General features: G+C 47.7%; 1 protein-coding gene across 1 annotated transcript in view; it reads left to right on the forward strand.

Moving 5' to 3' along the window:
- The window catches only part of LOC101162906 (sarcalumenin), a 39,155-nt gene that overhangs the window by 15,913 nt on the left and 10,898 nt on the right, over window positions 1–12,344 (forward strand). Inside the window, exons 2-3 of the mRNA XM_004066348.3 lie at window positions 9,103–9,984; window positions 12,120–12,206. Coding sequence (XP_004066396.2) covers window positions 9,103–9,984; window positions 12,120–12,206 — 969 coding nt within the window. The remainder of the gene's footprint in view (window positions 1–9,102; window positions 9,985–12,119; window positions 12,207–12,344) is intronic.

Here is a 12,344-nt window from a genome sequence, read left to right on the forward strand (position 1 = left end):
AGAGGACAGGATGTGCAGGCAGGAATCTCACCTTGAGCTTTCTGGACTTTGCTCTCGATCTCCCAGGTGAGGTTGCCAATGAAACATCATGTAGGTAGAATGGAGGACTCAGTGGTGGAGTCAGTGGTGGTATATTTGGGGGACAGAGCATCGGGCTTGATATTACGGCTGCCTGGACAATACGTTATGGAAAAATGAAAACGGTCGAAAAATAAACACCACCAGGCCTGGCGGGAGTTGAGGCGCTTAGTGCTACGGAGATAGGCGAGGTTATTATGGTCTGTCCACACTATGAATGGTTGTTCTGCTCCTTCCAGCCAGTGGCGTCATTCTTCCAGTGCTAACTTGATAGCCAATAGCTCACGGTTGCCTACATCGTAGTTTTGTTCAGCTGGACTTAATTTGCGGGAGAAGAAGGCGCATGGTTTGAGCTTTCCTGAGCCCTCCTCACGTAGAGACAAGACTGCCCCCACTCCGGAATCCGAGGCGTCCACCTCCACGATGAATTGTTTAGTGACGTCAGGTTGGATGAGAATGGGAGCCGAAACAAAAAGGGACTTAAGTTTCTTGAACGCAGAGTCAGCCGCAGGATTCCAGGAGTACGCTTTATTGATGGAGGTGAGTTGTGTTAGGGGAGCCGCTATACTGCTGTAATTAGGGATAAAGCGGCGATAGAAGTTAGGGAACCCCAGGAACTGTTGGAGTTTTTTCCGAGTCTGGGGAACTTTCCACTGGGTGACAGCCTCGATCTCAGCGGGATCTGGACGGATGTTGCCTGCTTCGATAATGTACCGCAAGAAAGGGACTGTAGGTACGTGAAATTCACACTTTTCGGCCTTAAAGTATAACTGGTTTTCTAGTAACCTCTCGAGGACTAGGCGGACGTGATGTTCATGTTGGGATGGATTGGTGGAGTAGATGAGGATGTTGTCCAAGTAAACAAAGATTAATCTGTTTAAGAAGTCTCGCAGGACGTCATTAACAAGACGTTGAAACACGGCGGGGGCGTTGGTGAGTCCGAACGGCATAACCAGGTATTCATAATGGCCCAACGGGGTGTCGAATGCAGTTTCCCATTCATCCCCCTCAAGTATACGTACAAGGTGATAAGCGTTACGGAGATGGAGTTTTGAAAAGATCTTAGCTTGCTGGACGGAGTCAAACACGTAATCAATTAAGGGCAGAGAATATTTATCTTTGACATTTTTTTTTTTTTTTTTTTTTTTTTTAACTTGTCCTGTCCAACAGCTAGGCAAACAGATGAGAGCTGAGGGCCTCTTGTGTTGGACATATTTTATTTTAACAAGAGGGGTTATTCATCTTCAGACAAACCAAAGGTATGTCTGAATAAACCCCTTTTGTAATTGAGGCCAAACTTTATTAATTTCAATCATGTTTGAAAATCTTTGGTGTTGGACCGGACGGAAAAGGAAAGAGGGGAAGAAGAGAGAGGGACGTTAGAGAGAGGGGGGGGTAGGAGGGTGATAATAGGAGGGGAAGGGGGTAAGACCATGAAGCAGCATAGAGCAGACAGGTTTACTGGTTGTTTATCGTTACGGTACGGTTTAAATGTAGTACAAAAAGGGCGGGGCCTGTTCACACACACTCAAATATTATCAACACACCTGCTAGCCGCAAAAATGTCCACATGTCAACATGCACACAAAACAGATAGTGTTCACGAACGCATACCTATGCCTTTAAACCAACTAGTGTGAAATCTTTCATTCATTCAATCATGCAAACTATTAGTGCAAAGGTGAGCTAACACCTGTGCTCAGGTGAGTGTTTATGTTCTTCTAAAATGGATGGTGGAATGTGAAAAGAAGGAGGAGGAGCGCCCAGCCACCCCCACACCCATACCCCCGCCGCAGCAGCAGCGGCAGCCGGAATTCCCCCAACGCCACACGGGAACAGGCAGGGAACAACCGTCCCCCGGGCGACCAAGACCGCCACCCAGGCCAGGGCCAGCAGGACCGCCGCGAGGCCCCCAGAGCCAGAGAGCAGGGAGGCACAGAGGGAAAGAGAGCGCCGCCCCAGCCCAGCCAGGAAAGCAGCCCCCCGCCGCGCCGGAAGAGCCCAACGCAGGGCCCCACCGGAGAGGGACGCCCACAGCCCCAGACGAGCACCCCACCACCACCCAGGAGTTCCGGGCATCCCCCCGCCCCCACCCCAGGTACGAGCCAGGACCCCCCAAGGGAGACCCGCTCCGCACTCCAGGCAGCCACCCACCCGGCCCACGGTTGGTCCAGGGAGGAGCAAGGCAGGGGCCCGCCGCCCCCGCCCAGGAGGGGGGAACCCCGGGAAAAAAGGGCGGCCCACAAGGGATGTTATAAATATGGCCCGACCAGGCTCGGCCATGTTGGAAGTTTGGCGGGGCCCAGCGCCCAGGGGCAAGGACCAGGACCCACCCCCCAGGGACACGAACACCCCCGGCTCAGGTGTAATATGAACCCCCCCACCGTGCGGAGAGAGCACCGCCGGGCCCAGGGAGCCGGCACCCAAGGACACAGCCGCCATCGCCAAGGGGCCCGCACCCCCCACCAGGGAAGGGGTAGGGGACAGATGGACCCAGGTCCCACCTTCCTTGTAAAATGTGTGTGCGTGTATGGGTGTTTGAGAGGGTGTTTGTGTGCATGTGTGTGTGTTTATGTTTGAATGTATATATTGAAGGGGGAGGGGTGTGTGTACTAAGGGGGAAGCAGTCAGTGGCGGTTCTACCCTGAATTACTCCCCGGGCGAGACCCTCCCCAGGCGCCCCCCCCCCCATAGTCACAACAGAACTTTGTTTGTCTTTGTCAACTGACATGTTATATTGTCATTGAAATTAAGAAGTGGATACAAAAGATGTCAGAATTCTGAACAGCATTATAACAGTTATCAGAACACAAAAAATAAAAGACCATAAGCATGGCAAAAATACAGTTAGCTAAGAAATATTAAATCAATATTAAATAAATAATATAAAATAAATATTTTAAAAACATTTATGAATTGGAAATTTAAATTGTCATGTTCTGTATCGATCTCTACTTCAGAGAAGAAAAATTAGCTCATGTTTTCCGTCTTCAATCCTTTGATTGGAAAATTTTCAGTTATGACCTGTTGAATTATGTTTTGTCCCCATAGATTTGCAGTAAATGGTAAATATTTATTTTTAAAACTACCTACAGATTTATGGAAATTCTATTGGCTAAAAATATAATCCCACATTTGTAAAACAAATAAAAAATAAACTTCATATGCAGGCTCAAAATTAACCCCTAAATCCCCAGTTAAATGTCAAAAAAACATTGGGAAAACGTTTAGGCTGCCACAAACGATTATTAAATTTAAGACCAATCTCAAATTATTTGCCCCATTAGCATCTTATGGCAGCAGCAGCATGCTGTGTAACCATCACAGCTTTTTTAACATTATGAACTAGTATACAACAGCAAAACCCAACAAAACCTTTGTGTTACAGCAGAGCAGACAGACACATGAATCATAACTAATGTTACAAGTTAAGGCAGAGCAAATTTTTAAGAATAAAATCTAAAAAAAAAAAAAAAAAAAAAAATGACGCTATTTGCAACATTTGGGCCTACTTCAGTGTTGGTCATCGACCAAAATAAAGTTTTCATCGGCAACGTTGTTGTAGGGCAGGTAGCATTAGAATTTAGAAAAGACATGCATCAAGCTGTGAGGACTTACCCTTTTCTTTATCTCTTTTCTCCTCTTCTTCTTTTCTTTTCTTTCTAAATTGGGCACCAGATGGCTTTGACCTTTTTTTCTCCATATTTTAGATGTTTTTGGCGTTTGTTTGGCATAAATGTCCTCACGTCACGAAGAAGGCATCAAGTCCGTCGACTGAACCAACTGTCACCTTAGTGACAGCATTGTTTTGTGTTGCCATTTTTTCATTTGGGCATTTAACACAAAATTAACCCAAAAAAAGCAGAATATATTTTCTATACCTTTATTAAAGTGTAGGTTATAGAATGTCACCTTATGACTGACTTATAAAAAGGTTTTATGAAGTAGATTCAAACCCCCGCCCTTGTCCCCACCTAGCCACTTAATTTGGAAGCGTCCCACAATTGAACTGATTCCCCGCAGCCCCCCCCCCCCCTTCTTCACACATTTCCAGCAGGAGCACGTGCAGCTATAGCCAGGGGCGCTGATTCGCTACATGACGGCGCAGTCGCAGTTTTTACTTTTATTTTTTTCATCAAGCCCGCGACCGTCGCCTCCCCTGAAAGATGAGCCCGCCAGGTTTTGCGCATGCGCAAACGCGGTGGTGCTCCGTGCTCCCCCCGCGCCCCCTCCCTTCTTCTTCACACACATTTGTGTCTACTTCTCAAAGACAGGAGAGCGCACAGCTGCGGGGCGAGGGCGGCGGCCAGGCCAGGTTTCAGGCTGTTACAAACTCACAAACTGTGACATAAATAAAACCAATAGTGGTGCATATAATATTTTACAAGGGCTGAGCCGCCGGTGCCGCCCCCCTTCAGTTTTCCGCCCCAGGCCACCGCCCGGACGGCCCGTGCCTAGAACCGCTACTGGGAGCAGTTAAAATTGGCGGGTAGGGCACTAAGGGGACATCTCCTGATTACTCACAGTGATGTCCCCTCACCCTCCACACCAAGGGGCCCTAAATGTCTAAGGTGCGGTTAAAATTGGCGGGTAGGGTGCCAGGAGGACATCTGCTGCTTGCTTGCAGTGATGTCCAAGCACCCCCCCTACCAAGGACCCTACATGTCTAAGGTGCAAAATAAAACCGAAAGAGGGGGGGCCCACTCCATACGGCAACCATAGGAGGGGGGCCACTCCCAAGTAGCCCCCCCCCCAAGGCGCATCGCAGGCTAGACCCCCCACCCCCTCACCCTAATATGAGGTTATATAAGGAAGGGGGTAAGTTGGGGACAGCTGGTAGACTGTCCCCCGGTGGTCAAACAGCCGTCCCCCAGCCCACCCCCAGCAAAGGGGCCAGGGCCACCCAGCCCAGGGGCCCACCCCCGGAGGCGCCGACACCCCAGGCCCGGCACCACCCACCCCACACAGAGAGAGAGGAGCCAGAAAGCGTCGCCCCCCCCCCGGAGCAAGCCCAGGCCCCCACCCCCAGACGCCGGCCCTAGAAGAGCTCTGGTCAGGCCTCGACGGGACCGAGGAGGCCAACCGGCCGAGGCAACCACTGATTGCCTCAGCGGAGACCCCGACCCGCTAGCCCCCCCGACCCGTACTAATAATGGGCCCCCCCTCCCCCCCAGAACCCCGACCCCCACCCCAAACCACGGCAGAAGGGCAAGGAGCAGCGACGATTTATCTTTGACTTTAATTTTGTTTAGCTCGCGGAAATCAACGCAGGGCCGCAAAGCCTTATCTTTCTTTTCCACAAAGAAAAAACTGGTGCCAACAGGGGATGATGAAGGGCGGATATGACCTTGAGAAAGGGCTTCTTGAATACAGTTTTCCATGACGACCTTTTCGGGTCGCAAGAGATTACATAATTTTCCTTTGGGGAGAGGAGCACCGTTCAACAGCAATCATTAGGTCGATGGGGCGGCAAGGCACTGGGTTTAGCTTTACAAAAAACAGTACGAAGGTCGTGATAACAGGCCGGTACATTAGTACGGTCAATTTCTTTATCCTGAACTGAGTCGGGAACGTTGGGGATAGGCATGGCAGAGTGTAGGCAGTTAGCCAAACAATAGGTGCTCCAGTTAGCGATGTGGGGTGAGCTCCATTCAATGCGTGGGTTATGAATTTGGAGCCATGAAAACCCCAGGATTATGGGAGTTTGCTGACATTGTGTAGTGAAGAACTGATGGTGTTCCCGGTGATTACCAGAGGTAAGAAGGAGAACGGGGCTGGTGCGCTTAGTAATGCGAGTGAGTTGTTTGACCCCTAGGCTGGCAGCTTTAACAGGATTGGCGAGAGTTTCAACAGGGGGCAAGAGATCCTGAACGAGACGTTGATCTATAAGACTGTGTTCAGCCTCAGAATCTATGAGGGCCTTGAGTTCGAAAACCTGATTTCTATGACTGATCTTGAGAGGAACAAATAAAAATTTGGAACTTTGGCTGAGTTCAGAAATTTCCCCCCGTGGCCTGTCATCTAACGGGGGGTTCGGGAGTTTAAACGAGCGCTGCATTGAGAGACCATATGTCCAGCCCGGCCACAATAGAAACATAGACCCTCGTTGCGACGTTTAAGTCTTTCTTCGGGGGTTAGCTTAGAATGACCAATTTGCATGGGTTCCTCATGACCATTGGCTTGTGTCTCCCGACTGGATGGTTGAATCACATAAACAGGAGGAGCGGGATTAGCCGGTGAAGGCGGTGGCTTACGTTTTTGCTCCGCGAGACGTTCTCGCAGCCGGACGTCGGATCTTAGGGCAGCGGTGACGAGGTCTTCAAAGTTGTCTGCCTCTGGCTGAGAACATAGGTGATCTTTGATCTGATCATTCAATGATTGATAAGAAAATTTCTTTTAATGAGGGATCTGGCCAACCTGCTTCGACCGCTAAAATACGGAAGTCAATAAGATGGTCGCTTACCGGGCAGTTACCTTGTTTGAGACTCAGTAACCGCCGGACGGCTTCTTCCTGCTTTCGAGGTTGGTCGAACACAAGCCGGAATTCTCCTATGAAACGGTCGAAAGGGAGGTGAGTGATGGGATGAGCGGCCAGGAAGGCTTGGGCCCATTGTAACGCCTTGCTGCGAAGAGAGTTAACAATCAACGAAATTCTGCTGTGATCGGCATGGTAGTACCTGGGAGCCTGCTGGAAAATGAGTTGACACTGTAGTAGGAACCCTCCACAGGTTTCAACATCGCCGTAGAATGGTTCCGGGTGTAGACGGACATTTTCCGGGGTATAGGCGGAAACGGAAGCGGCGATGTTGCCGGAAGCGGGAGCTTGGGCCGCGGCTGTGGGATTAGCCGATTGACCAGTTAATTCTATGAAAGTCTGTGTGATGCTGTCGAGGCGGCGGAATAGGTCCTGTTGGGCCGAAGACATCTGAGACAGGGCATCAGCTTGACGACATAGGAGGTTACCTTGTAGGGATATGGCGTGGCGGACTACCTCCGGGTCAGCTGGGTCAGGCGTTTGGCCAGTTCGTTCTGTCATGCTCATAGCAGGAATGTCCACCAGAGCTGTTGCTAGGGAACTGAATGTCCATTTCTCCACCATAAGCCGTCTCCAAAGGCGTTTCCGAGAATTTGGCAGCACATCCAACCGGCCTCACAACCGCAGACCACGTGTAACCACACCAGCCCAAGACCTCCACATCCAGCATGTCCACCTCCAAGATCGTCTGAGACCAGCCACTCGGACAGCTGCTGAAACAATCGGTTTGCATAACCACAGAATTTCTGCACAAATTGTCAGAAACCATCTCAGGGAAGCTCATCTGCATGCTCGTCGTCCTCATCTAGGTCTCTACCTCACTCCAGTTCGTCGTCTAGTCGACTTGAGTGGGCAAATGCTCACATGCGATGGCGTCTGGCACGTTGGAGAGGTGTTCTCTTCACGGATGAATCCCGGTTTACACTGTTCAGGGCAGATGACAGACAGCGTGTGTGGCGTCGTGTGGATGAGCAGTTTTCTGATGTCAATGTTGTGGATCGAGTAGCCCATGGTGGTGGTGGGGTTATGGTATGGGCAGGCATATGTTATGGGCGAAGAACACAGGAGGATTTCATTGATGGCATTTTGAATGCACAGAGATACCGTGAAGAGATCCTGGGGCCCATTGTTGTGCCGTAGATCCAACAAAATCACCTCATGTTGCAGCAGGATAATGCACGGTCCCATGTTGCAAAGATCTGTACACAATTCTTGGAAGCTGAAAACATCCCAGTTCTTGCATGGCCAGCATACTCACCGGACATGTCACCCATTGAGCATGTTTGGGATGCTCTGGATCGGCGTATACGACAGCGTGTTCCAGTTCCTGCCAATATCCAGCAACTTCGCACAGCCATTGAAGAAGAGTGGACCAACATTCCACAGGCCACAATAGACAACCTGATCAACTCTATGCGAAGGAAATGTGTCGCACTTCATGAGGCAAATGGTGGTCACACCAGATACTGACTGGTGGTCTGAGTCCCCTGACCCCCTCAATAAAACAAAACTGAAGATTTCAGAGTGGCCTTTTCTTGTGGCCAGTCTAAGGCACACCTGTGCAATAATCATGCTGTCTAATCAGCATCTTGAAATGGCACACCTGCGAGGTGGGATGGATTGTCTTGGCAAAGGAGAAGTGCTCACTATCACAGATTTAGACATAAAAAAACATAAAAAATGGGAGCAATAACAAAAGTGTTGCGTTTATATTTTTGGTCAGTGTATGATACGCATTCATACACATTTTTTTATGGTTCAAACACTTTAGGGAAAATGTTGAGATTTATAACTAATTATACATTTTAGACAATGACAATGTCAGCCAATGTTTACCAACTAAAGCACATTGAAATATTGTGATTTTTTTAAAAACATGCTCAAAACAACCAACAACCCTTAAATATGCCTCCTAAGGTGTTTTAGATTTTGACAAAAATCTTTCAAAAGGTTAAACCTTTGTGTTGAGTTTTGAAATACAGGATTTGATCAAAATTTCTTTAATTATAAGAGAATCACTTATCTTATTTCAAAATATTTATTTTCTGTATTTGTGCATAATTCACTCAAAAAATAAAATACTTGTTCCTTTTTTAGTAACTGTTTGTGCTGCATTCATTTTTTTGTTTTTTGTCGGGATGTTCCTTTGGTCTATCAACATAAAAGCACAAAAAACAAAAAAAGAGCAGAAAATTGTGTAACAAACATGACAACAAATCAACACATTTTGTGACATTAGCCAACTAAAGAAATGCACAAAAGGGATCAGAAATCTCCAAATAAAACACGAGGAAAGAAAGAACTGCATCTCAGAAAATAAATCCTCCACATTATTAAACAAACCACAAACATTTAGAAATGAGGGTCCCACTTTTGGGAGCTGCATAACCACAAATTAATTTTTTATGGCATTTATCGTTTTCCGTTTTCGGTCTTGGATGTATTTAGCAGCTCTGTGTTAAGCTGGGATGTTTCTCCTCTCCTGGCAGAGTCCTCCGTTCACGATGAGGAGGTTGTGATGCGCCTGCATCTCCAGCAGCCAGAAGGAGACCACTTCTCCTGCAGCTGTGATGCAGAGGAGAAGCCAGCCGGCCAGACCTCCTCTAATGATACCCCGGCACCAGAGAGACCGATGTGCCAGCCCTGCAAACCCTCCTTAGCCTCCACAGACGAGCCTGCTGTCCCCTTTGGGGGCGACGAAGAGGACGGAGAACCCGCCCCTGAACATGACCTTTCTGCAGAAGTGACTGCAGCTGAAGGAGAACACCAAGAGGTGGTGGAGGAGGACGGAGAGGCGGCATCAGATGAGCAGGAGGATTTGCTGGAGGGTGGCAATATGAAGCATGAGGTATTTGAGGCAGCTCAACAAGCCAAAAAGACGGAGGAAGAGGAGGAGGAGGAGAAAACCTTAGCAGAGGCTGACGAGGAGGTGAAACCACCTGAGACAGGTGAGGTAGAAGAAGTCCAGGAACCTTTAGAGGTAGATGAAGAACGTGAGAGTCAAAAAGTTGAAGAGGAAGAACAAGAATCAGATCAGGATGACGTTGCTGTGAAGGAGTTAGAAGATGGAGACCCACAAGAGGAAACAGGGATGGGATCAGAGGAGGAGACAGCAGAAGAGACAAACTTCAATCCAGAGCAGAATCCAGAAGCAACACAAGCTGAGACTGATGGAAACATAGAGCCGGACACACTAGAGCAAGTACAAGTTTTAGAGAGCGAGCCTGAAACGGAACCAGAGCACATTCTTCAGCTGGAGCCTGAACTTCCAGAATCGGAGGAGGGCGTCGCCCCGACAGAGACGCTTGGACCTGCGGTACAGACCAAGCAAGAGGCAGCTGAAGAGGGGCCTGCACCATCTCCACACAAAGGTACAGCGAGGTGTTTACAGCTCAATGCATGAAATGTTACGTATTACAAGCTACAATACGACATGAATAAGAAGCATCAAGATCCTGTGAGTCTGTCCTCCATGTGGCTAACCTGAGAACATGCCTCTGTCTGCTTTGGTCAAAGTTTAGCGTCTGAACAACGGGGAAAATCCTGATGAACTCATTAGATGGTGAAAGTCGTGTTTTTCTATTTCAATCAGTCTGTGACTGCAGAACAGTTTATGCAAAGAACAGTCAATTATTTGGGGATTTAGAGGTTAAAGCAAACCAAACCCCCCTCTGATCATCCTCTGATCTGGTTCCCAGTGGTCCTTTTTTCATTTTCATGATTCCTTTTTTAGCCAAAATCCAAAATCCTGTGTTGTTTTCTCTGACATAGTTTCTGCAGAAAGGCAGGAGTTCATTAGAAATTCACCTCTAAAATGTGGGGGGGGGCTGCTGGCGGACATTTTCTAGGCCAACCTGGCAGCAGACAAGATGGCGCCCTGACGTGTTTAGCCTGAAACGGGAATTCTTCAAGGTTTCTAAACGTTAGCACTGTTCAACACGAGCTTAAAAAAACAAAAATCCTTCCTTTCAGAAAGGGTATAAACAAAAGTGTTCAGATTTATAAAACTGTAGCTCCAGTCTTCCACAATCGTAACTATTCAACCATCAACACAATCCGCGTCAATCAGCGGCTTCCTTAACGGAGAAAAGCGCTTGGCGTCGGTATGCAACACTTCATGTAGTAAACTGTTGCATGGCAGTCAAAAGACACTTTTCTCTGCTGATCAGCTGATTCATGATGATCGCACAAGGAGCTACGGTCAGAGCACAGCAGGCTTTGACAGAGACATCTCCGTGTTAAAGTTTTAGAGCTTAAAACGAAGAAAAAAACTGTTAAGGTCACCAGCTAAATTTGTTTTTCTGGACCAATAAAAAGAAAAAAGGATTATTTTTTGACCGAAATGGGGAAGGGAGAGACGAGAGGTGAACTTCCGGGCCCGGACGTCTGGTTCTGGCTACGAAGTCTGGTCACCAGGTCCTCTTGCTCATTTCCCATCATCCCTTTCTCTACACTCTCTCTCCTGCTAGCTTACAGCCCCTCACAAGCTAACATTAGCGGTGCAACAAAAACAGCAGCTGTATCAGATCCATCCATCCGTTCAGTTTAGATCCAGATTCCAGCTCAGACCAGGAAAACAAAGACGTTCATGGCTCTATTGGTCTGATAGTGGATGATCGGAAAGGGGCGGGGCGGGGAGCAGGTGGCCCCGCCCACTGCAGCAGATATGTCACACCTGCAGGGTTTTTTCCACCAGCATTCTCTCAGCTGCTCCTGAAACACAATAATTTGAATAAAGAAACTATTTTCATCTTCATTTTCTGTATTTACTGTGAGTCAATACTTTACTGTGAGAAAAACTGCATTTTCATTAGAGCGGATCTCCAAAATAAAAACGGGGATTCTTCTGTCTCAAGTGAATTCAAAGCTATCTTTGGTAGAAATATTTACACCAACATTTTGGTCGTTTTTATTTACATGAAAGATTTGTTGTACGCCTTTAACTGATCTGGCTAAGTCCTTTCTATTTCCATTATTCTGTATTTCTCTACAACCTGCAGCTTGGCAGCTATGCAGGAAATAATCTGATCCATAATTAGCAAACACAAATATTTACCCAACGCATCAGGACAACATGGAGGGTAAACCGTTTTTTCACATTTGTGAACACATTTGTAGGGTTTAAACACCATCTTTTAGTGTTGGCCAAATATTTTTGGGTTCTTCATTGGTCAGAACAACAGAAAACATCAAACTTCTTTCACTTTGCGTAGATGAACTCTCCGAATAGGATACTGTCAGCAGCTAAAAACAGAAATCCAAACAAGCTGCAGAGCAAAAATACACACATACTAAATTAGCAGCAGTGAGGAAATAAACAGCCGTTGGACCAGAACACGTCCATGTGTCCGCTCACAGCAGATGACGTTTCCTTCTGTCGTGGTCATTGTTTACCTAAAGAACACAGCTTCACTGCAGTTAAAAAGACAGGCAGGTGCTTGAGAAATATGTTTAAAAAAGCAGGCTAACCGTGGAGTGACAATGTTCATTCACTGTCAAAACACAGGTGACGCTTCAGGCTCCGCCCTCAGGGATCGATCCCACATTGAAAACATGCTGGAGGTGGCAACAGAACCCTCAACAGAGGTGTCTGGTAAGGAACCATGAACTCTGCTCGTGCAAACCCAGGTCTTCGGTCAGGTCCCTTTTTCCAGCAGTCGTGTGTTGAGGAGGAGGAAATGAATCTGAATGTTTACAGCTGATTGGACAGCGGGAAGGAAAACCAGATGTG

Source organism: Oryzias latipes, chromosome 1, assembly GCF_002234675.1.
Source record: "Oryzias latipes chromosome 1, ASM223467v1".
NCBI lineage: Eukaryota > Metazoa > Chordata > Actinopteri > Beloniformes > Adrianichthyidae > Oryzias > Oryzias latipes.